Source organism: Dromaius novaehollandiae, chromosome 3 (genome assembly GCF_036370855.1).
Source record: "Dromaius novaehollandiae isolate bDroNov1 chromosome 3, bDroNov1.hap1, whole genome shotgun sequence".
Taxonomy (NCBI): domain Eukaryota; kingdom Metazoa; phylum Chordata; class Aves; order Casuariiformes; family Dromaiidae; genus Dromaius; species Dromaius novaehollandiae.
In genome coordinates, this window is record NC_088100.1 from 46,447,708 (window position 1) to 46,474,082 (window position 26,375).

Genomic DNA, 26,375 nt, shown 5'->3' on the forward strand with positions numbered 1-26,375 from the left:
GAAGGAGGCCTTTCCCAATAGCCATTACATCTCTCAATCAAAAAATATATTATGTATGCTTTGCTCTTTTAATTTCACTTTCCTTTTGTCCAGGTGCGTTGTTGTTATCTTCAATATTCACATTTCTTTTAATTTAAACAAATGGATAACAACACTAAAAATATATAAAATGAAGGATCCTCATTTTCTAGTTAACAGCAATTTTGACTCTCCTGATATTTGACATACATGTCAAACCTTACTATGAATCTTGTAGAATTTCTGATCTCAACTGCATCAAATAATGTTGAACTCCACAGTCTACCTCTGAAAAAAGTAGATATCTGAAAAAAGTGCTGATTATATTCAATCACTTGGTTGATTCGCAGTATCTCCTTGTAACTTTTCCTATATTTAACTAATTTGATAATTTGATTCCATACACCTCAAGCATAGCTGATTTGATTATTCTAATGTTGGGATATTCTAATGCACTTGTTATTTTAAAGGGGAATCCCTGTAGCTTTCATGTATTCAAAATAATTTATCATGTGTGCATGCACAAGCAAAAATCTGTTCAAACAACTTCAGAAAAGATATATTTGCACAGAAGTCAAAATACTAAATATTATTTCAGAACACTAGGTATTATTTCCAAGAATGAAACTGCCCTGTAACCTTGTTAGGACAGCAGACTTACTGCTCTCTCTATATATTTGTATTATCTTTAGAACTCTGTTTCACTGTGAATACCTTCAGATGTACATACAAGATGTGATACAAGTGTCTTGTATTATCTATTTTGCAGTCCTGAGATCATTTCCAGGAAAAAAGGGCTTGTCAAAATGATCATGTTTGCTATTTTATCCATAGGTACAATTGCTTTTGAATTTTGAACTCTGAATATTGCACTACATAGTCAACTCTGGCAGAATTTAATTAAGCATATAAGTTTTTTCAACCCAAAGTTTTGAATAACTCTAAGATAGAGTTCAAGGAAAAAGTATTCTAAATAACAAAGAGATTAATTTATAGTTCATCCCAGGTAATAGATTGGATACTATTTTATTTTTCTAGTTCTCAGTTTCCCTTAAGGTACAAACCTTGCTCATTTTACCTAACTGTAAGCTCTTAAAAGTAAAAAGCCTCATTCCAGTTAGGCACTTAGAGAGAGAGTAGAAAGAAATAAAAAAAGAAAAAAATGAAATGCCCTCTAGGGATGCCTCTTATTTCCCGCTCACTATACAGGCAGCCTAGATTTGGAGGTGTCTAATGACTTAAGACCAGATCTATCTCTCCTAATTTTTAGGGACCTAGCATTAAGTGGAAGTAATCTTGGCCTTCACAACCAACTTTGGAATTTAAATTATTGCTGCTTATATGTAATTTCCTACTATCTAATTCTTACAGAATTGACTATCGATCCAGTTCTACCTAGAGAAAAGAACATTCACAGGTATCTATCTCCAGCAACGTGAGAGTGCTGTCAAAGGGAAATGGTTGAGAGTTCTTCACCTGCCCACCACAAGCATGCTTCCTCTATATTTTTCCTTTCTTTGTAGTGGAAAAATGGATGGAGGAAAATTGTCTCACGGTCTGGGGACATTTAATTTCTCTCTCCCTCCTTCACACCATCACAGAATGGTTGAGGTTGGAAGGGACCTCTGGAGATCATCTAGTCCAACACCCCTGCTCAAGCAGGGTCACCTACAGCACATTGCCCAGGATCGTGGAAGTACACAGACCATTCCAGAGCCTTGAGGTAAACTGGAGAGGCAGCTGCGAGTGCAGACAAATATGAATATTTTCATTCTCCCATTCTGTGCGTGCGTGTGTGTGTGTGTGTGTGTACATATTTTTAACTGGTTATTATAAGAGAGAGAACACAACAAACTATTCACACTGTTTGAATTCTAGTAAAGCATTTCTGATAAAAAGTAAATGTTGTATTTCTACAGTTGTAGCTTACTGACATTTTGACCCTCCACAGTATTACTACTCTCTACTACCTTCTTTTGCATAAGGCCCCTTACATTTTCACAGCTGTATTATAGTTCACTCCTCTTACAAATACACACCTACAGACTCTCAGTAATAAATACAGTTTCCATTTTAGATATTTTAAGTATGAGAATATTGCATTTTTGTTTCAGATAATACTAATCATTTTAAGCTTCCTACTTTCTCTAAATGAGTTAAAGGTTACCTCTGCATTCAGGTTGTCCGCAAGACTTTCAAGAAACTGACTTTCAATTGGATTCTGCTGAGTAAGCAGAGTCAGGTAATGGCTGAGTTTGTCATGAGTTGTAATAATGACGCCTTCTCCAAATTTGTCAAACTGAGGCCGTCCGGCTCGACCAAATATCTGCATGACATCTAAAATTCCAAGGTCAACAAAGGAGCCTCTTTTTGCAGCATATATTTGTGTTCCCTGTTTGAGGAAAAGTTAATAAAAATTAACATAAATACACATGAATATAATCCTGATGAGCTGAATACTGAAATTAGGCAAATACAGCATGATTTCAGAAGTGTACTTTAACTAATCCTTTTGTAATCTTTGATATATTTAAACCTTTACTATACAAACTAGGCTCCCACTAGAGAGAATCAGTTTAATGAGATATAAATAACATTTCAAGTCAATCAGACGTTTCCCCTCCAGCCCCAATATCCAACAACAAAGACCTTGCAATCTATGCCTCTTCACAGGTTTGTTTTAAGATACAGACCCACGTGCAGAGTAAGATAAGCACTTACCTTAATAACAACAGCATGGGCCGGAAGATTGACACCCCAGGCGAGTGTAGCTGTACAAACTAGGACTTTGATATATCCATTAGAAAACAAGTTCTCAACCAAATTTCTGTCTTGCCGCAGCATTCCTGCATGATGAATACTAAACCCATCTGGAAACAATTCACGTAACTGCTTATTTCTGGACCTTTGTACCTACAACGGAAAAAGATAAAAATTGAATTCAATTATAATTACAGTACAAGAAGCACTGCATAAAAAAAAACAAAAGGGAAAAACTGTTGGGTATTATTATTATTATGAGCCATATGAAAGGTAACCTTTCTATTAATGTGGAAATCTATGTCAGCATCAATACCCCACAATTTGCTATATATAAATCAAATTGCTTTCTATTCTTACTTTCCAAAGAATGCACTTAATTGTTTAAACGAATACTGTGGTAAAAAATAGCTTCACTGAAACAGAAACCCAAATGTACTGATCTCCAGTATGAATACTGAAATGGAGAACTTGCATACCTCTTTCCCTTAAAAGCTCTTCTTTCAAACTATGCAGGCAGCAGGCCACATACTAAACATTAGAGAGAAGATACCCTTTCCCATCATCAGCCATCTTATCAGCTAGGCACAACATGGGTTAAGAAGGTGATGCTATGTAACCAAACTCTGTTCATCTACCTGTCGTTTTTACCTTTCCAGTGCCTAGGAGACTGGGATCTCAGTCAACAAAAACCTCAGGTCGCCCAGCCTCCTACTGCAGAAGAAATCCATAACCCTATCTCCCTATTTCTGGATGCCAGCTTTATCATACTTCACCTACACTGAATACTGACTCACAGTTGATACAAACTAATGTTTTTCCCTTCCAAACATTAAACATTGAAATTCCACTTGCTTTGGAGTGCGTATTCCAGAAGCAACAGGGAAGGAAAAAAAGAAACCCAACCACACAAACAGAAAACTCAAACCACCAGAGCTATGTTAGCCCAAAGGGAACAATTCTCCTTCTGTTCACAAACATGGCTTTGGGCTAAAGCTGAAGAATCATAAAAAAGTACAGCTCTTCTGTTGCAACTAAGATGACAGGAGGAAAGACAGGGCAGCCCTAGTGTAAACTGGAATAAAGGGCTTTTGAACAAGTCTATCAAGCTTGCCATGTACAATCTCTTTTCACTTTAGTCACTGGCGACTGCTTCCTCAGGTCTTCATGTCTCAATTTATGCGATTAACCACAAACACCTCTTATTTTCCTCCCACCTCTTCCCCATTCCTAACTGCAGCACTCGCCACTTCTCAAAATTAATCACCCTTGAATATGACAGGAGGCAGCTTGTGGTAATGACGACTCTGTCCTTTCCCTAAAATAAATTTCTTTATTATCATTATCAATGGAGAATCTCTACTGACCCACAGATTACATGACAGTCAAGTATTTTATGTGACTATATTTTCAGATGTGTATATTGTAGTCAATTAATTCTAGATCAAATTATAAGGAATATTTTCTTTTTTTTCCTTACATTTACTAGTCCCTGACACACAGTCCCTGAAAGTCTACTTAAGGGATATAGACGGGTGAAGCAAAGCAAAATCTGGTTCACAGTCCTGGCACATTGCCAACATGAACAATAAATCTCTGCAAACACAGAAATAAATAGGAAGTTGGGAATGCAATTATAAAGAATGACATGAAAAGAAAAATATTGTAGGAAAAAATACATTTCTTAGCCTCGCAGTCATCCAGCTTCTCCATATCTGATCTTTCCTGCTCTGGCAGTAATTATTTACTATGCGTTTAAAGGAAATCAAATTAGGCTTCTAACTAGTGATGTATTCACATGAATATTTGGCAAATCAGCAGAAAAAAATCACATCATGGTATTTAACTAAATGCTGCAGTGCTCATAAATGAATAAATAAGAAATTGAGAAAGTGACAGTGCAGTTCATGAAACATTTTCTCTATGAGTTACTGAGGAGAAACAAATACTTTATAAACAACACAAATGCAGCAAGGGCTGCACCTCTAATACATCAGCTACTACTCCCACAGAAGAAAAGTATGTGGAAAATTCACTTCAGTTGCAAACCTGAGAATACTAGAAACACAGAAATTTGGATTTGATCTTGATTATTTTCAGAACTTAGTGTAAGCATTTAAACAAGGTAATCAACTTGTGTCTGAAATAAAGCAAACCTTTGTACATGGTAGAACAACAGCCCCAAATTTCGCTCTTTTATATTTAAATATATTTATATACAGCTTGTTGTACTGGTCTCATATGTCTCTTTTACAAGTATTAAAGTAATCAATTATGGTACTTGCTGTCAAAGTCAGTTGTCACATAAAATATGAAACAAGCACATAAATTCACAATAATGTACTATATTAAAATATTTATTTTTCAGAAAGGAACAGCTATTCAATATTAAAAATTGCACTTTAAAAAATATAGTCTGTAACTGAAGAAGCCAAATCTTCATCTCAAAACTGTGCAATTTTAAAATTAAATGCTTATGTTTGCAAATCGATTGCTTATGTTGTCCAACCTGATTGCAAGAGAGGTTAATTTATTAATGGAAAAATAAGAAGAATAAAATCTTGTACTATATAGGAAATGACACTACTTTTTGCTTATAGTTTTAGGAACTACAATTTCAGTAGTTCAGAGAAAAAAATCACTTGTGAGCACATGAAAAAAGAGGAGGAAGGGGAACAATCTGTAGTGCAAAATACATTAAGATATGGCAATGCTAGTCTGACTATAATTCAAGTACTTACAAACTCAAAATTAATCAACCACTTAAAAATACATAATTACACCTAAAAATATGCATAGTTTGTGTTTAGAGAGAGTATTCACATGCTCCTAAAATATACCAAATGTTTTCAAGTAACATCTTTGAAATATTCAATATCCACAGGTTTTGTCTGATCATTTATTGAATTCATGAAGCTTTCAGATAGCACAGTAAGCAGTTCAGAGGTACATTAAATAAAATTTTCCAAACAGAAATTAAAAAAAAATTAACAAAAACTCACAGCTGATTTTTGACATAGTAAAAACAAATGATGACTATATCAAATTAAAAACCATACTGAAAATACTGGCAATTGCATAAACTGTACAAAGATTAATTTCTTTTCTTTTGCCATAAATTCATGGCTATTTTAAATTACAAGGATACTATGTGAGTTGACTCAAGAACAACTGAGTAACGGAATTCTCTAGATACACTTATACACATATATCTCAGTGATGGCAGTCAGATAGTATATACCCTTTAAAGGCAGAAGATTTGCAGAAAAACCTCTTGAGCTTTTGGTTCAACTAATTGGATGGTTGTTCTGTTCAATCTGGATTTAAATGGCTCCCGACACAAAACCAACAATTACTATATAAGAGAAGTGAAACTATAAAAACTTATACTATATCCATCTTGTGCTATTACAGACTAAAAGGTTTTGCTTAAAATTTATATGAAATGTTACTAAGTGCCTCAGGTGTATGGAGTTGTTGTTGTTATGAGGTCTGCTGGTCTTCTGATTAGAATTGATTTTCTTTCCCCTCCTCTATTGCTCAAGAGGGCTGTAAATTTATGACCTTTGCTTACATGTGTGTGTGCATCTAAAACAGTATGTACTAAATAAATTTTTAGTTTAGCTTGCTGGCATCTATATTTCTTCTAAAGATGTCCTGAATTTCAGGCAGTTCTTGATTAGGACACATAAAAAACATCACAGTTAGACACAGAAATATGTGCTACTTAATTTTAAGGAGAAGTGAGACATACAAAACAGAAAAAAAGCTTTAATTAAGCTCTGGGGTATTTCAACTAAAGACTTAAAAACCATAATACCCTTCCCTACCTTGTCATTGCATCTGGTATCACAAAAGTATCATCATTCGTGAAGAATATCAGCTATATGATTTTTGTCTGAACTACCAACACTACATGAAGCAAAAAGAAAAGAAGGAAACTTTTAATAAGTTTACAGCTTAATTTGTCTTATTTTATCTAAAAACCCAGGTTAAAAAAGTAATAAAGCTTGAATGCAAGAAGAAACTGCCAATATTTTACTTCTTAAGAAGTAAAACATCAATTATGATGTGTTCTTCAAGATCCAATTGCTCTTCATCTAGGACAGACTAAGTAGATCATCACTACTTGGTAAGATCAAATTTCTTTTTTTCTTTCTTCAGATTACATATTTCTCCTTTCAACTTCCTCAGTTTGAAGGTATTTGTTTGCAATTTTGAAGTCTGGCATTTTTTCCCCACCCCTAATGTAGCTTTTGACGAGCATGCATTTTCTCCCAGCAACAGCAATGGCATAGCCTATTCTAGTATTTTTCTCACGATCACCTTACTATAGCACAACTTCATCCTTGTGACCGTAAGACTCAATCATTACAATTTCCTTTCTGTAGAGTTCACAATAGGGCAGCACTTGCAGTTTGCTCAGAATGCGCCATAATATTTGTTCACTGCTTTGAGCAATTCTGTGCAGTTTATTCCCAGCCTTCTTTCTTTGCGCTGTCCTGACACCTTGCAAAGTACCACCTCTTAATTTTGAGGCCTAGTTATCTTCATCTTGATGAGTGCTGGCACTCAGACAGCACGTATATCTCAGATACCTAAAGTAAACAAAAAAGGTATCTTCTTTTGCAGTCTCCAATGAAGGACAGTTTCAGTTATTACTACTACTGTGTGATGAATGCAATTCAGTTATTTCCAAAATAATTATTTTGTAACTTTTCTAAAGAAATCAGAAAGTGTAATTTTTAGGTTGACTTTCTAAATTGTTGTAAGTTCCAACAAGGCAAAAGCTCCCCCCTCATTCGTATTACTCACTGCTCAATCTGCTCTGTCTGGCTCCGTTAAAGGATACTCTCTGTCCTTCAAAATTTATGAGATTAAGGTAAATGCAAGAAAACCACAGAAAAGTAATTATTCAGGAAGTAAAGAGAAGCTGAGAAAAATAAAACAAAACAGGGAAGTTGAACACACAGCAGGCTTATTCCTGTTCTTTAAAGACAAAAAAACCCAACAGGATCAGTAAGTATAGGCACCCAGAGAAATGGAAAGAAATGACCTCAGGTTTGAATAATCTTGCTTTAGGATTTCATTCAACATTTTTGCTCTTCAAAATCTGCTACTTACAAGATAAGAAAAGTATATTAGTTAATCTATACAACTTAAATCTCCAAAACAAACTATTCTTTTATTCACAACTGTTGTTTCAAATGGGAGTGAACAAAACTTAGATAGTGAGAATAAAACCACAACAAGGCTTGCTTAAGTATAAAGTCAAAATGCAGTTATTTCTTGTTACAGGAAAAACGTGCACAGCTACAGCAAATGCATGAAATCTAGAAAAAAATACTAAGCCATCATGATGAGCTGGAGTACCATCTAACAGTTTATGCAAGAAAATGAACTGGAAGAAAAGTAGAATGAAGTCTATAGGGAGGAAAAAGGAATGCACTTGCGCTACAGTGATTTCACCTTAGGACTCTCCTTTTATGAAGTAGAACTTTTATTTGTATTATGATATTTGTACTTTCCACATAATAAGTAAGTTAATAGCAGTTGTTTCTAGCACAAGGATGAAGTGGCATGTTATGTGGTTGGAGAAAGATTAATGTTCTATTACAGAAGCAAAGAATGAACTTTTGAAACATTTTTTTTCCTGAAGGATTTAAAAGTTGCACTATATTTCTATTGCTCCTTAACTTGTACACCCATTGAGAAACAGCATGGAAAACCAACAGAAAAGGAAGATTATTTGTATTTACTAAACACATAAGTATACTTGCACTATAGGACCCTTTTTCAAGTGAGGTTATGTTTCAGAACAGAAACTCCTATAACTAACTGAAGAAAAAAACAACAAAAATTAATCTTCCAGAAAAAAAAATAAATTCTATCCAAAACCAAAGGACAATTTACCAGATAGAGTTCTCTTTCTGAGAACTTGCTTACTGAAACACACAAGTGCCCTATCTGTTATTAGGACCCACTGCTGTTCCTGATTCTACCAAGGCTGTGGCCAGAAGGAAAGCTACTTAAGAAGACAGAGTTTACAAATTTCAAAAATTTAAATAGAGATGCCTGTATTAATGAAGTCAGAACACAGCCAAATCTTAAAATAAACTAATATATTCACTATAAAACCTATTTTCAATTTCTTAGCACTTTTAAGACAGCTTTTGCTGTACTATTTTAAGATGAAGCATTGCAAGAAGCAGAGAATGAGGGCATAGCTTTCTTATATCATGCTTGAAGAATGTGAAAACAGAGAGTTTGTTTCAAATGAAAAAATTTTTGTTCATTGATGGATTTGTATTAATAGAAAAAAAGATGCAGTAAATCACAGCCAAAGGAATAGCTGGCTAGTAAAAACCTTCTAAATCATATATATCAACTTGTAATAAAGCTCTTCTATAAAACTCTACCTCAGTCACTATTTAAAAGATATCCAACAGCTTAATACTTTGGATTCAGGTCGTGCTTCTCTGTTGATATGCCCTTCCATTACTTCCCTTGCTCTTTACTGGGAAGCAGCAGTAGCTTCACTGACTGTTCACGCTGCAGCCGGTTCCTGTGAAGAACTGAAAGACAACGGTGAACTCTCCTCAACAAAGATGACTTGCATGACCTAGCAGATCATTTCTGGATGGATGCAGGCTAGCCAGTATGCTCTTCTAGTTAATGAGTATGCATGCTCATTCTCCAAATCTTCACTTTTGTAATGTATCTAGCTATTAACTTTGTATAGTTATCCTGAAGTAATATCTCTGTCCAACTCTTACTCTTTTCCTTGGTTATAATGAGTGGATTCCTGGCATGACAGTATTTGAAGAAGGTAATTTTAGCAAACAAATGTGAATTAGTTTGAATTTCTTCTGGAAGAGTCAATAATCTAATTGTCTCCCTCTGGAGATTGAAGTTCACTGTATTAGAGTTAGAAATGTTTAAACCTATGAGTTACTGATCTGATCAGTTCAGTGAAATCACCTCAGTAAGTTCTGTAAAGTGGTCTAAAAATACCTCTGAAGGAGAAAGAAAGGAGAGTAGTGTGACTGCTTTGCTTAAACATGTTCCTTAGCAGTGTATTCCCTCCGTGTGAAGACAATGATTGTTTTAGTGGAACCATCAGGAGCAGGTAATTGGGAACTATTTTTCTGACAGGATTATAATTGTTTTCTTCCAAACCTTCTCCCCTCCTTTGTGTGCATGCATGTTTCTGTCCATTGAGGGTTGTCCTCCGTCAATTTGTGGTTTAGAAATACTTGTGCAGAAGAATGTATCTGTCCTTGTTACTCTAAAGTAGTCTGCAGACTATTCTCAGTTGTTGCACTCCGAGATTCTCTCTACACTGAGACACACACACAGTTTGCTTCAATGAAAGTTTTAAAAATATTTCAAGTTTATATAACATCCCGGTTTTCTGTAGTTTACAACACATGTCTAGAGAGTCACTTCAGAGTGAAATATGAAAGCTGAAGTGAAATATTCAGCTTCAGCAAAGTGAAGTATTCAGTTTTCATGTATTTAAAAATCACAATTAACAAAACCATATGAAGAAGAGAGAAGGGCAAAGTTTAGACAAATAGGAGCAATTGTCAAACAGCTTATCAAAGTTACGACTCTTTTTCCAACATTGTATTTTTGATTCAAGCAAAATAGTAGCATTTTTCTTCAAAGCCATAAAAGTCTGATTGAGCACGTCTGCCAATCTTGAGATATATATAGATTACGCTTATATTTCAGTGCCCTCTTTTGCTTGTTTTTATTATTTAGACTTGGTCATTAACTCTTGAGCCCAAGTTGTCAACTATTCTACTTTTTACACAGTAGACATTTGCAGGAACTCTCTGTGGAAAAAAACTGGGAAGTTGATTTTCCATCTAAACCAAAATGAATTCTATAAATATAGACCAAAATGCCTTCACTGCTTTCAAGACAGAAAAGTGAAAAAGTATAATTTTTCTGTTAATAAAAAGAATATGAAATATTGTTGGAACACTTCTCACAGACTAGTGGTAAATGTCAGGAATCTGAAATATTGCAATTCAACAATTTCCAGATGTACTTTTCATATGATAGATGATACTGTGATTTTTCAAAATAATACGGGTTTAAAATGTACTTTGCAGTTGTACAAGCAAGATCATTATTTCTTATGTCTTAGTGCTCCACACAATGAATACTTTTAAAAAATTCCTATGAATTACCCTTTCCATCTCTTTTTCACAGAGAGAGGTATAAGACAGAATTTCTGGCAGGTTTTTCCATTGCCCTGGCCTTATCACAGGTCATAACCTATTTATTGGACAAGACTGTGTTTTGTCCAGTTGGCATATTAGAGAGGGATGACTATTTGTATCCAGAAATGTTTTGCCTTATTCAGTGTACTCTTTATACAGTACAGTAGGCTACATCATAGCAGCCCCATGCTTTTCACTGAAAGAGGTACATGATGCATAGAGAATGAGCTAACAGAGGATGAAGAATAGCAATCAGATTAAAAACATCGAGCAAGAAGTAAATATTTAATTTAATCCTTGATTCCTCAGTTCTACAATCTATGAAGTAGAAGATAAAAGCGTTTATATAACTCACTGATGATAGAAGATAAGAAAATTTAATTATTATTGAAATACTACGTTTTTGAGACAGCCTGACAAGCCAAAAATGAAAGAAAGCATCAGGAATGCACACACAAATAGCAGCTTTGCAACAAGTCACTAAAGAGGTAGACATAGTTTCAAATTACCTTACTTAATGCCTAGCCATTATAATGAAAAAAAAGGTAACTATTTGTATAGCTAATATACTACTCAACTTAAGCCAGAATTTTATAACCTGGACAAATGTAACCTAATATTTCACTTCAAGTCAAATTGAGGTGCTCATCTTACAGTTGAATGAATTATTGGTACTCAGATAAAATAGTGTAAGAACTTAAAATGAAAAATAATTCTTCCATGTGAACACAAATGGGAAACAGCATTAGGTTTTGTTAAAATATTGGTTAAAATGACCCAGTTTAAGCTCCACCAAGGAGGGAAAATACAATAAAAATATTAAAATGCATTTAAATCACTAATAATAATGCTCATGTATTGTACAACGATCAGCATTTCTTGTGGTTTATAAAAAGCACAATAATTATTTAAACAGTCATTTTTGCATTGCTTCAATACGATGAAAATCTAGACTCCAAACTGAATAAAAAACTGTGTCTAAATGACCTCAGGCCTTTTTAAAAGAAGGATCAAAATATTTCATTTTAGCAATAACAAGAAAATGCACATCAATTAAGACAGGAATTAATTGTATAACACAATGCTTTTCAAAAGCATGCAAAATCATGCAAAGCCCGCCTTTTCTTTTTCTTCAGTTTAGAATTAAACTGTGCTCTCTCTAATAATGTATATACCAATGTGAAACATACGAAGATATCTGTGCTCCTCCAGCTCTTCAGACAAGAAGTCCTGTCATCATGTTTGTTAACCACTTGGAGTACACTGATGAAAAAGTCATCAATCTTGGTCTATTTTACTGTCAGCAGAAGATGTTTTCAGTATGTTGTTAGAAAACTATCCAGCAGGGAAGATATACAACTCGAAAAGAAATTGGCACGGAGAGAGACAGTCTGATGACATGCAAGGGCAGTGTGGCAACAGCAAGGATGAATTTGTTCCGGTTTCAGCTTGAGTGCTGACATCCCCTGGAGACCTAGTTAATCCTGTTGTTGCTGTGCTTAACTGTACAGAGATGTCAATATTTCTGCTTCAACAGGAAGCTGATATTGCATGGTTTGTATAAAAATATTTGTTATATTTGAGAACACCTCCTTTGCTTTTCCACAATACTCAAAACTGTCACTCCGATGAGCCATGAAATTATCGGATGTGTTTTTACTCTGAGACAATGAAGGCAGAAACTGTTTTCAAGATCTTTCCAATATAGCTGTAGCTATCTTATGATGTCTCACCAAGATTTTTAGTGCACCCCTCCTCAAAAGATATACTGACAGAAATATTATTAGCTCTACAAGAAAAAAAATCCATCTCTAATCATTAAGTGCATTTCTCTTTTCTTAATCAAACCACAACAGCCCACTACAACTTCACAACTATGCACAGCGACAGATTGAGGATTCTTAGGAAGAACAGAGTTTCTCTTAAAAGTTTTATAGGTAATGGTAAATGCGTAGTATGAATTAATAGTCTATAGGGTTTTCAAACAGTTTCAGACTGGCATCATTATGTAGGACCATGAAGAGCTGGAAGTGATCCTAGGCCATAAAAAATAACTGCTCCCTTTTAGAGAAATGAAAAGGCATCAAATGTCTTTTGACTTTGTATTGTGGCTTGGGTTTTTTGCTTTACTAGCTCACGCCCTACAGGATGGAAGAAATAAATGTGCCAATACCAAGCAGAAATGATAACAGAAAATGCAAGTCAATGAAATAAAAGTGGTACAAGTTCCTAAACTAAGAAAGATCAGAATTATACTCATGGTTCAGTAAGTAACTTGAACTGTAACAAGAATAAAGGTAATCTAACTAAAATATCAGACCACTTGCAGTACCATAAAAATCAGGGTTTTTTTTCATTGACGTCAGTGTGTATAATACTAAGACCTAGGCGAATAATGCAAGGAAACACATTACTTGATTAGTGTTAAATCAAAAGTTAGCACACACTGCTAATTTGTGTGCTAATAATATAAAACAAGATTCAAACCTGAGATTCTTCCTGAGTTCTTGCTATTCTAAGACAGGATTTCTGAAGAGATTCCTTACTAACTCTTTGTAGTTCATTAAGTGACGCCAAATGTCAAGCCTTACAGGAAAAGCACTTTTGGGAAATCTCCTAAAGAAACAAAAAATTTTAGAGTTTTCATCTGATTAATTATAGTAAGTGATAAGTATTCACTTAATCTGATAAAGAGCTAAAGCCTTAATTGTAACAAAACCCCCCCCCCCAACCCTCTTAAGAAATCACTAGTCCTGTGAGCAGTGGGACTGATGAAGCTCATTTTCCATGGATTTTATATTCACCCCATCACATTTGCATAACCTCATCTCCCCCAGAAATATCTTCCTGCCCTATTGCTTCATAAATTTTCCACTCAGGACAGAAGTATATCTCAGAGAAGAGCCCTGTGACAATCAGACTTATGCTGACCGTCAGCGCCATAGTCAGATTGCTACCACCACCTTTGACAACTGTGCTTTCTTTTTTGTTTTATTCCACAGTATTAGCAGACTCCTCGTACATACTCCTCATCCACTTCTGCCTCGGGCAGCACTATGAAGCCTGTGGACTATTAAAAATTGTTCAAAGTCAGTTTCAAAGGTAACATGATGTCTTTACACGCCAAAAAGGGCACAGGACCAGCACCTAATAAGTGTTAAAACGAGATGGTCTATTTTACTGTGCTCTTTTGGCTAGCAGACTTGGGAATTTAGAGACAGGCTGTCAAACTCAGGCAACTACTAGGCTTATTGCCAGAGGAAACCAGCTCATTTAAGGAAGGAACAGGAACTGTTCAGTCACGTCCACAGAGCTGCCTTTTTACACCTAGATCCTGTTCAAATGCAGGAATTTTCCACAGACCTCTGCTAAGTTATGAAAGCCCCCTTAGTCTTAAATGCTACCCACTGGAAAGAAAAGGTCTTAATGTTTATTATCCCACTCTCTTTTACTTCATTAAAAAAACAAAAAGAAATGAACCCAACCTCTGCAGCCCCAATATTTTATGTCACTTACTAATACTACGTTTCGTATTTCATGAAATCTGCACGATATTGCTTTGCAAAGTTTAAAAATCACAGAAATGAAGACAATTATGCATAATTAATTTTGCCTTTGAAAGACTGTTTTCTAATCTATAATTCTTTAAGCACTTATCTACTCCATATACCTGCTGCTCTCTTTTAGGGCTGATACTCTAACCAGAGGACAATTTCTTTTCCTGTGCAAATTATGTTTGTATTGTATTTACCTCGTCCTTGAGGAAAAAAAACATGTTGCTTCATTGTTTAATTCATCACTCTGCTTTGGTTGGGATTTGTAAGCTTGATCCTCCTTAAAAATCCTCTATCAAAACTAATCAGCACACTGTTGTTAAGATATGCTAATTCACATATAATAAATGATTTTAAAGCAGGCTAAATGTCTTACCATGTAGCAGATAGAAGTTAAAGGAAATTTAAGAAAATGTCTCACTTATATCAGATATTCCACAGAGATTAAATTACCTGGTACAGGAAGGAGGGGATTTTTACTTCCTCACTTAATACAGTCTATAACAGCACAAAACAGATGACAGAAGAGTAGTGGTGCTGCTTCCACAGTCCCTCTCCAAGACTCATTAATTTCCAGTTTTCATACTCGGTTTACTTACCATGCATACATCAGTGCTAATGACTGCTCAAAAGTGTAAGATGCCATACTGTGAACTTCATTTTCTTTAATCTTTTAATTATATTGTCTTTCTTCTGAACAACTAATAGCCATATCTGTTCCAGTCATTATGCATCTCTCTCATCATGTATTTTCTCTCAACATTTTCATCTCTCGACTCTGACTCCTTTTAAAAGCAGCCTAATCTCAAATGTTTTTGAAAAATCTCTACCTAAAAGTTGAATCTGTATGTAACACTACATTTGTTGTGATGACAGTGAACAAGGAGGAAAGCAATAAACAATATAGTATATAACATAGCAACATTTTTCTTGAAATGAGTATGTCTATATATTTTATTGCTTGAAATAAGTAATGACATTTTAAAATTATATCTTTTTACTGGTTTAAATTTCATTTAAATACTAAATGATAAAATTATTTAAATAGGAATAAAAATATATAAAAGTAAAAAAAGAATGTTTATTTCCTATTTTAGGAGTATAAAATAATGTTACCTAGGCAAACCAGCTCTGTAACTTATACTGCAATCTCTTTCAAACACATTAATACCTTTCAAAAGTAGAGAAAGAGAATCTTTCTCTGAATGAGCAGAAGTGAACCAAGTCCCACAGTTCAGTGTTAAGGCTAATATCATGTTTGTGGGGCTTAGTAACACAGACAGACTACAGAGTTATCATGAGAATATCAAATTTCAGTGGTGTCAAGATGGTATTGCTGAATAATGAATCACAATCAGAATAAAAGGAGTGGAGCATCTTTGACTCTTGCAATCTCCACAAACCTTTGCTTAGATTCAGTGTGACAGACACTTCTAAAACTTCTACTGTTTCACTTGACTTTCTCATTATGCATTTTGAAAGCCAACATAAAAAAACATATTGTAAAGCAAAGTCCATGATCACGTGACTATGCACCTTTAAAAATTGGCTTAGACATCTAAGACTACTCAAATTCCAATCCAAACCTCTGAAGCTATTCAACAAAAGTATTTCCTCCTTTTATTTTTGTAATTGGACATATCAGATTATAATTTTAAAAATGATTTTGAGTTCAGAGTAAGAATTGCTAATCATCTTGCCACAGAATGGTATGCAGAGGCTATGGTTACCTACCACACTGGTGCTAACCTCTACTACCCTTACTGACCATTCACTAGAGGAAAACATACTGAAGCTATTTTCTGTGATAGTATCAGACAGCCTTTCTAATCAATTTTAAAAAACAGATTGATGACTTTGTTTATTTTTGGCACAGTCTTTTCAATCTTGACCACAACCTAGTGAAGATTTCCTACTGTTTCTTTTTTGAGGAGGCATCACCTGAGATAACTAGATAATTCTGTCATATTTGCTTAACCTATAGGCTGCTAAGACTGAAGATAAAAGGGCTAGCTATAGCAGTTTGATATGGAGAAATGCCTCTGGGAAAATCAGATAACTGACTGACCGTTTTAAACAGGCCAATTTGCCAGCAGCCTGCAATGGCAGGACTCAGTTTGAGATGAAGACACCGGCACCGTGGAAGTCTCCATGTAGGTGTGTACAAGCTGAACACGGGATCTAGCACCCTTCAGAGCCAAGGGGTGTCCAGCAGCGAGGCATGCAGAGCGGTTTGGCTGCCCAACTACCACGTGTCTGCCTGCAGCTGAGTCCCCACCAACTGCAATGGGAACTCAGACACACAGCACACACTTTAATATCTATGTGTTATAATCCTGGACTGGAACCTGCACTCCTGGCATGTAGCACGTTTGGACTAAATGATCAAGAAGTAGCCTGGAAAGAATTAAAAAGCAAGCTGATCCCTGCACAACTTTCCACTGCAACAGATTTCTGTTCTCACCGTTTCAGGTGGTACTGTCTCAGCACTCCCAGGTGGCACACTGTAAATAATAGCTCTTCATTACCACTCACTATTTCAAGTAAATTGGAAACCACTTGAATTTGCATCATCTGCCCTCACACTAATCCCTGCTTATTTTGACACTGAGTATCTCCTATCACAGAGAAACTGAAGAGACAATTGAAAAATTAACGGTCCTATACATGAAAATTAATCAGATCATCCTATGCTTTTAAATGCGTGAACACTGCAGAAAAAAACATAATGGTAAAAATAGGAATGGAGAGTTTACGTTCTTTCTATCAGTAACAGTGGAAATTTAATGGGGGGACATTATTTATCATGAATACATTTTGATACATTTCATATCCTTACAAACCCCAAATGTAATTATGCACCTTCCCATAAAATATTGCATTCCCATAGCATTCTCTTTGCCATGGACAAAATTATGCAATACATTCAGAGTCTGTCATCACCACACTGTGTAGAGGTCATACAGCTACTTAAAAGTATGGCAAGAAATAGCTTCCTCCAATGTGACAAAGTTGATAAGCACACACTATAATTGAAACGCTCCCAAACTCCTGTTGTCAGACAAAGAATGGGGTTAAATTCATAGTTAATCTCAGCTTTCCCCTAACAAACAAAAAGGCTGGCAGATTCTAAGTGAATTGCTTATTTTCTTATCTGTGCACATTTTTGCAATTATTGAATTAACTTTTAGTTTGAGGACAAAATCCAAGAGTTTTGTATATGATGGAGCAAGTTGCCTGTGATAACCCCAAAGCCACTGAGAGTCCTCAGTACAATTTCAGCCAGAGAGGAAAAAAGCTTTCCACCAACAACAGAAGAAAGGATAAACTTCGTGGAGAAGCCCCCTAGCCTTCAAAACCCCAATTAAAACCATCAGCTTTCACTGTCAGAGAACTGGTACTGCTTCAACATCCAGCTTTATACACAGCATATACTTGATATTACAGAACAGGAAACTGAATTCAGGAAAATCTAGATTACTACTTTAACTGATGACTTTCTCTGTTTACATCAGCCCCCTGTATGGTAGCAATAAACGTTGCTGTTAAGCCTTGCCTCTGGATAAAGAGATACAAATTTGTATAGCGGTTTTGCAAAGCAGTGTCCAAAAAAGGCCTTATAGGGTATCACTGGAAGCAATCAATTCATCCTCACGTGTTTCCTCCAACTAGCCCCAGTTCTGATGCCTGAAACTAATTTCATACAATTATTCCATAAGAGGAAATATAGCCTTGAAAGATACAAATATTTAATTATTCTATTTACTTTTATCTATTTTAAGTAATGAAATAATAAATCTAAACAAATAAGTAATCGAAGCAATAATTAAGTAATGGAAAATAAATGCTTAAAATTCAGTTAGATAACTTTTAGCTTCCTAAAAAATGCACTCTTATATTTGTTTTAGCAACAGTGAATGGAGTTCATATAATAAACTTTTTACATATGTAACTTATCCATCTTTGGTTTTGTACTGTCATCCATTGACATATGCAAGAAAGAAAAAGAGAAGAAGGGCTGGGAAGGAAAGCGGGGAGGCAGAAAAGAAAGGATAAAGAAAGAAATTTAACTCAGAAATCTCATGTGTGAAGAATCCATCCTTCAGGTCAAGTAGATTTTCATATTTTTTCAGGCTCAGATATGAAGGCAGAATCCCAAAGTCTCATGAAATTTTTCATTTCCCCATGTTCTTACTATTAAAAGAAGTTAGGTGAATTTCCTACATATGCATGTCAAGGGGACCATTCGAGCTTTAGGCACCTAATACACATAAAGTAAATTATACTTCAAAGGACTTGTTTCTATCTATTTAATATATTGACAGACTCAGAGCTTAAGGTGCTGTGAGCTGCACTTAGACTAGGATTGTATTTATGTCCTCTGCCCCACAATAAGTGCTCATGTAGTTGTTACTGATGAAACAAAGATCTTCTGAAAATTAGTACACTTTAATTCTCAATCATCCTCAAAATATTTTGAAGACACCTATGCTTTGTGAATGATGGCCTCAGGGCTACCGTAAGATCAGCATCATGTGTGCATTAACGAGTGGGGCCACACGGTGGCTCTCAATACTCAGCATTTAGAACCACAAATCAGTTTGACACCAAAATAAAAGAGCACCCCAGTCAAAAGCTCTGTTCTCTGAAAATCGTAAAAAGTGATATACTGCGGCTCATGAAAACACACCTCACTTTATTATTCTTAAAAATTTTTCACTTCCACGCTAGAGAAACACTTCAAAGATATTTTAAATGTACTTTGTTATTCAGTGTTATGAACCCTTTTGTAAAGAATTCAGAACGTATCTGAAATCTGCATCTGTAACCACAGCCTTTTTCTGTAGTCACATATTCAAAAAAAAAAAAAAAAAAAAAAAAACCAAAAAAACCAACAACAACTAAGTTCTCCTGATAGTTTGATTTTGTACATACATAAGTGATTTTTTATATTTTTCAACTAAGTTAGTTTTCAACTATTTACTAGAGCCAGTTCTGCTTCATGGTTAAAACTGTGTGAAACTTCTACATTAAAACACTAATCTCCATGTGGATATCATCTTATACATCTTGTCTTTTTCCAATATACTCTAGCTCTATTCTTTATATTCTTACATGCCATTTTCCTTTTACATGACTATGAATAGTTGTGTTTTTTGTTGGGAAGCTTTCATCCCTTTCCTTAGTCATTGAATCTCATAAATACCTCTGTTTTCATACATTGTGTATCTTTCCCACAAGTGTGGAAATGTGAAGTTTAAAGATTTAGGAAACTGGACCATGTGGGGAACAAAATACCAAAATAATACTCTTAATAAATAAGGCTATGACTTTTACACCAGTAAAAAGTTAGCTGATTCTGCTAAAATAAAAGAATGAAAAAAAAGAACAGCTAAAATGAACTTAGTAAGTTCTCTGTTAGAGAAAAGAACATAAATTATTCAAAGACAGAATTGGTGTCGACTGGCCATGCCAAGCAGGGCTGAAGCATGCTGCTGTGCAGAGTTGTGAGCATAACAGACATTCAAAACTCACCCAACAGTAAAATCAGTACATGAATCAGTCAACATGAATGGAAAATGGCTCAGTACTACTGTAGTAACCAGTGAATAACACCTGTATACTTTATAAAAGAGAGCAAAAGAAACTGGGTTCATATGACGAGTACAGTATCGTTCACAAGAGTTCACATCTCTTCAAAATCATGTTCTTAACACGATGGTTGAAAATAATCAACCCCAATTTTCCCTCTTACTTTAAGATATTAATCAACAAATTGTACAGACCTGCATCATACTCTAAAAGGATCAGAGAAGTCTCTTACAACCATCATCTTGGATATATCCCTTAGACAGAGATCTTGGTTGTTACTTCAAGAAATATGCTCCCTCACAGGACCATACCTAAGAGAATACCTGAAAATCACCATCATAGGTCTTTTGAAATTGTATGCCATGGAGCAAAAAAACAGATATGTTTTTAATGATATGTTGCAGTACAAATCTTTTTTTACTATGCTATAACTATTGAATCTAGAGCACAGAAAACCACTCCTGAGTGTAAGGGATCATTAAAAAAATTGTAACTATTACTATTCAACTTATATGGGTGTTTTTAACCTATGAATCACTGGGACAGATACAATTCACATTTTCTATTGCTTTCAGCTCCATAAGGTTCCTGAAAATCCATATCTGCAAAAAGTCAAACACTGCGCTCTGTTTTCTCTATGAAACTCTATTTTGTGGTGTATTAAGTTGTGCGTCCTTAGGGCTTACTCCAAAGCCAACAGCCTCTTTTCATCAGCTTCAATAGGGTTTTCAATGAGATCCTTCAGCTACAAACCAACTAGGACTCCATTCAATTATTCAGCAGTACTACAGTTTAAATGAAATCATGGTGATACAATGCCAAAGGTTTCAAACTCTTGAGATTTCTCTGACTGCTGTCCTTGATAAACATATGTAGCACAATACATGAAAAAAATGATCTCTAGAAACAAAGACTTTTCATTGGAATTCTATGTTTGATTACAAAATTGATGCATATCGAAGCCAGAGCGATCCTTTGCAGACAGAAAATGTGCAGCATTTTTTATCCTTGATGCAACCGTCTTTGATTCCAGAACTAATTACTTTTCAAGTATTTTTACAAAGAGCGTAGAAAGGTTTTTGCAAAGCTTTTGATATTCTAAATTCTAGAGCCCAAGGGTTTGCCATCCACAACTAGGTTTTTTAGCATTTTGTCACCAGTTCTCAGTATTTTAGAACTTTCAAATTCATAAGGTAACACTGAACTAACTTTTTACTTCTTTGTCTATCTAAAAAAAAAAGTATGGGAAAAATCCCTAGCACACCAATTACTAAATTTGAAGTCATAACCTTAAATAGGAACATCGTATTGATGAGGACAGTTTTAACCTCAAATAGTGACACTGCAACTATGCAACTATGTGGACAGTTTTGTACATGACAAATTCATGTTTCATTTCAAAATTCTGTTAACACATGATCAAAACAAATCATACAGCAGAAAATGAAAGTCCCCTGTAGTACTTAGCAGAAGCCACTATGGCTTCTTCAAAAATGCTTTTCAAGGCCATTATTCAAATAGATAACATACTTCGAGAAACCAAAACCAAAAAAAAACCCTCTTACAAGTCCTTATTTGGAAAGAATTCATTAATTAAAAAGACAGACATATACCAGAAACCATGAACTCTTCAAGGCTGATGGGTAGGATTTCTAAAGTAGAGATTCAATTTGCCAGTGAAAACTGAGCCGGAGCCAGGAAATATGGCCTCTCAAAGAACCAAGGTGCTGCCAACTCTTTGGTCACAAGGACTTCTTTGGTGTGCAAATTAGACTATTGCAGGTCTTGCCGAGTTCAGGACAGTTGCAACCAGGAGCTGTACACACGGCATTTTCCCCAGGTAACAAGAATTACTTTACACAATTATAGAAGAACTGTATTAATTTTTATTATCTGCAGATACTTCTTCCTAGTAATCAAACAATTAACTAGTATAGTAACATTTTTACTCACCTATTCATTCTGGTCTTGGTTCTCTTTCTATCTATTGGCCTAATTACAGCAAAATATTTGACTATATTGAGCATTTTACAAGACTTTTGGAAATGGTGTTGAACTGATTCATTTCTCGTTCTTTTCTTAAAGTTTATTGTAAACATTGTTAATTTTCTCTTGGATCCTTCTAGTGTGAAGCAGCAAAACATTTCATCCTGAGCATGAGTTTCTTTTTACTTCACTGTTATTCAGTGCTTTACATACGCATACTATTGCAACCAAAGAGTAGGTGATTCTTAGAAAACACAGTATTATCATCACTGTAATATTATCAGTTTGCAGAAGTTTGAGCACCCCCCCCCCCAAAGCAGTATTGGTTCTCAATGACTCATTTCAAAAATAATTAAGGGTAACAAATAGTATATATTTTATTAGATTTGAAATGGACCAATGGCTGATTAAAAAACTATGACAGTGGGTATAAATATATACCCAATAACTCAACAAAAATAATGTAAGATACTGTAAGGCACATAACCATCTGCTTTTATATGCATATACATAAATATGTGCGTGTATATTATACACACACACACACACACATATATAATTTATAAAAGTAATCACAGTTTAAGCTTCCACTGTCTCTGAATTAAGAAAATTAAATATTCAAAATAACATTTTTCACTAAGGTTTTCTAACTATCATTGGTTATCAAAAGAACAAAATATTCTTTCATAAAGACAAGATTATGCTGAAAAAGATTTACTTGCCTAATTAGAGCAGTTTTAAATGTGAAGTATACTGTGAAATATAAATTCTAAGCCAAAAAACTTTCCTATCAGAGGGTCTTGTACAAAGTTTTTGGAAAAGTTTTCAGGCCATATGCACATCATCATCTGCAAATATGTCAAAACAAGATCTGTCTTGATTTTCTACTGTTGTTTTTCTAGTTTTCCTTACAGGTTGGCAATGAATTTACCCAACAAAAGTCTGAAACTGAATGAAACCACTGCCTGAAATGCATTCCAATTCGTCCCACACATTTGATGTCCAAATGTTCTTCTAGAAAAGTTCCTTAATTCTTAATGTCCTCTTAATATTCCATTCAGGAGAATGCATTAGGAGTGTTGACAGTATTCATCTAAAATGGCTCTTCCATTCCGAGTATTGGAAATATGAGGATTCAGCACCCCTGGCTTTTTAGAATTCCTTTAAAAAATTAGTGCTATTTATTTAATATATGACCACTGCTTGGAAAACAAACAGATTTTGCTGTTTCCACACCAGCTGGTGAATGACAGCCATACAGAAGATAAAAATGGTAAGTCAAATCTTGCTTCCTAGTCAGTCTGACTGACCTAATAAGTAATATGCAGTATTTGATAAGAAGAAAACACTCTATGAGAAAACCTACTCTGAGATCGATATTTTTCAGCACAAATATTATCTGAGTTTGTGACCTGCTTTCTCCCCCTCAACCTGACCTCCTCGTAAACAGCAGGTAGGCAGGGGCTAATTGAGCACGCGCTAAGGCCCATGTAGCGTGTAAATGTGACTGTGAGTCTATCATCTCCCTCTCCCATAAATAGGAGGCAGCCCAGAGCCCATAGAGCTCTCCTGCATGGCAGTGGGCTGCACTGTGGAAACTCCTCTTGAGCAGGGACGCTTCTCAAGGTTACTCCTTGAAGCTGAGAAATTCCTTACCTGTGACAGATCCTTGGTAAGTGATTAATAGCATGCTGAAACTTTGCAAACTTTGTGCAACTTTGCTAGGTTGTATCTTTGATTGATTGTGCACATAATCCCTTAAACATAAACTGTTGACTAAGCATCCTTTGCACACTTTACACAATTCTTAGACAAAAACTGTTGACCAAGTCTGGGACAAGGACTGGATCCAGCTGCACCCAGACTCTTCTCTGAAGGAGTCTGGAGAGCAAGGAGTTCCTTTCTGAACCTTGTGACTCAATGGGAGGGTATCCCTGATGCTTTCAGTTGACCCTGTCCTCCACGCAGTAAATAACTGAGTGAACCTTGCCATCGAACCTCGTTAAATCACTGCCTTATTTACAATTGCACTTTGTGAAGTCACTGTCTTACCAAAATAAAACATAGTGCTGTTTCTCTCCTACGAGTAAAGTGCATTTCTCCACTCATCTGCGACAGAGTTCTAAAAATGAATTAAAGATATTGTTCTACCTTAAGCCCAATAATTTTCTTATAATTTCATGTGAACCAGTAATTTAAGTTCTAGAATTTTTGACCTTTTTTTCCCATTTCTAGCGTTCATTGACTAACAGTTCTTTATCCATTTGTATTGAAATTATCCAAAGGTGAAGACCGATTTGGTGAGATGGAATGGGTGAACATTTAATTTTTCTATGAATTCATACCTGAGTATTGAAAATCACAAGTTTTTTTCAGATTGCTATGTCATCTGCATTCTTCTAGCAGTTTCTCATTAACCATGTACTTCCAGATGCACCTACCAGTTTGTATTACGTAATTTTTATTCCATAATACAGAATAAGTTCCATTTTTGTTACCCAGTTCTCATTACAATTTACACACAATTTGTTTATAATCTAGTCCTGTTAAAGCCACGTTGTTGTTACTCTCGTTCCCATTACTTTCATTATATAGTTTTTAATTCTAGTTCTGTCTTTTGCTAGTGACCTAAAAATTACTAACATAGTGCATGTACAACGATGCATTCAAGCACACATCCATATGATGCTCATTCAAAATCTCAGGAGTGGCACGGTAAGTATACTGGTGTTCAGCTTTTTTTTTTTTTTTTTTTTTTTTTTTGAATATTTTTGTAATCAATCGCTGGTGTTTGGGGTATAACCATCTGCTGGCAACAAAAAAGTTTCTGAAATAATTAGATCATTCAAAAGAGATTTGGCAAAATTAGACAAAATTATGCAATTTTGCTGTGACAAGGGTGATGTGCAATGGTAAATGTTACATCCTGAAGTACAGCTGTGTGAGTTTTTATACAATGCCAGATTACTACAGTCAGTCTACCTTTTATAAACTATTTCATTTTGATATGATGTACCATTAATTTGAGCTAGTAAGTATACTGTTGATGCCATAATAGAATGCTTTTCTTCAGGACACTGATTTCCAATAAGCAGAGATTCTACTGAATCCTAATCTGGTTCAAAGAAGGTTAAGATAAATTCAAAACAAATAGAAGATAACACTGAATGTTGCAAACATCAAAGCTTCTAGAGCTTCTGTTCTCCTACTATGGAGAAACCTTGATAGTATCAATCAAATATAAAATATGCTGAAAAACAAACACTGACTCTATATGTGATACAACCACAAAACAGTAAAAGTTAATACCAATAAATATTCAGTAGTTCTCTGGAAAGAAATCTGCACAACTTTCTGAAACTATGCTTAATTGCTTTTTAACCTACTTTGTTTTCTCCAAAGCAGCTCTGTGTCTCAGTGTGTAGTATTAACAGAGTATGCATCAAATACAGTTCACTCCCTCTTACTGATTGCTGTTAACTGTCTTTTATTTCAAACATTTAAAAACATGCATTCAATTTAATGGTATTACCTCACAAGTTCATCTTAACTAAGTATCATTCAAAACTCCAGTGCAAAAAATGCATCTGTCCAGTTCTGATTTACTCTGCATATTGTGCAAACAAATTAAGCAAAATTGTTTGGGCTTTTAACTGTTCCTTTAAATTAAGGCACTTGGGGGAGCTGGAAGGAGAATGTGGATAACGACTAAAACACATTTCACTGAACATACACAGCTAAACAATTCCATCAAACCATAATCAAATTACATTGTATTTGAAAAGTTTTATTTTGAAAATAAATGAAATTAAGAATACGAACTGAAGAGAAGTTTAACATTTTTCTCCATCTGTTACGTAAATCACGGTGTCTAAATGAAAAGCTGAATCAAGAACCTAAAATTACCTTGGAAAAAACCTATGTTTAACACCACCTGTATTCAATAGGAGGAGATTATTAATCTGTAACCGAATTGCATATTTCACACAACAGGTGAATTTAATTACATTTATTCTAATCATGTCTTTAAACAGACAGAGAGACAGAAAACATCACAGCAATATGGGAAAATAACGATCAAATTAGGTGTCCATCATCACTTGCCATTTTAAGTTACCACTGGTTGAAAACTTCAATTTAACAAAAATTCACAGTGTAAAGATAGCCTGTGTATTTATTTTTTTACAGGTTTATCTATAAATAAATTCATATGAATCCTCAGGGAGCAGAG

At 34.9% G+C, this 26,375-nt stretch overlaps 1 protein-coding gene across 2 annotated transcripts in view; it reads right to left on the bottom strand.

Annotated features, from left to right (window-relative positions):
- ASCC3 (activating signal cointegrator 1 complex subunit 3) overlaps positions 1 to 26,375 on the bottom strand; it is a 282,237-nt gene that overhangs the window by 102,206 nt on the left and 153,656 nt on the right. For both annotated transcript variants that reach the window (XM_064508824.1, XM_026122085.2), the window contains exons 15-16: positions 2,740 to 2,931; positions 2,186 to 2,410 (exon numbers count right to left, since the gene is read on the bottom strand). In XM_064508824.1, coding sequence (XP_064364894.1) covers positions 2,186 to 2,410; positions 2,740 to 2,931 — 417 coding nt within the window. The remainder of the gene's footprint in view (positions 1 to 2,185; positions 2,411 to 2,739; positions 2,932 to 26,375) is intronic.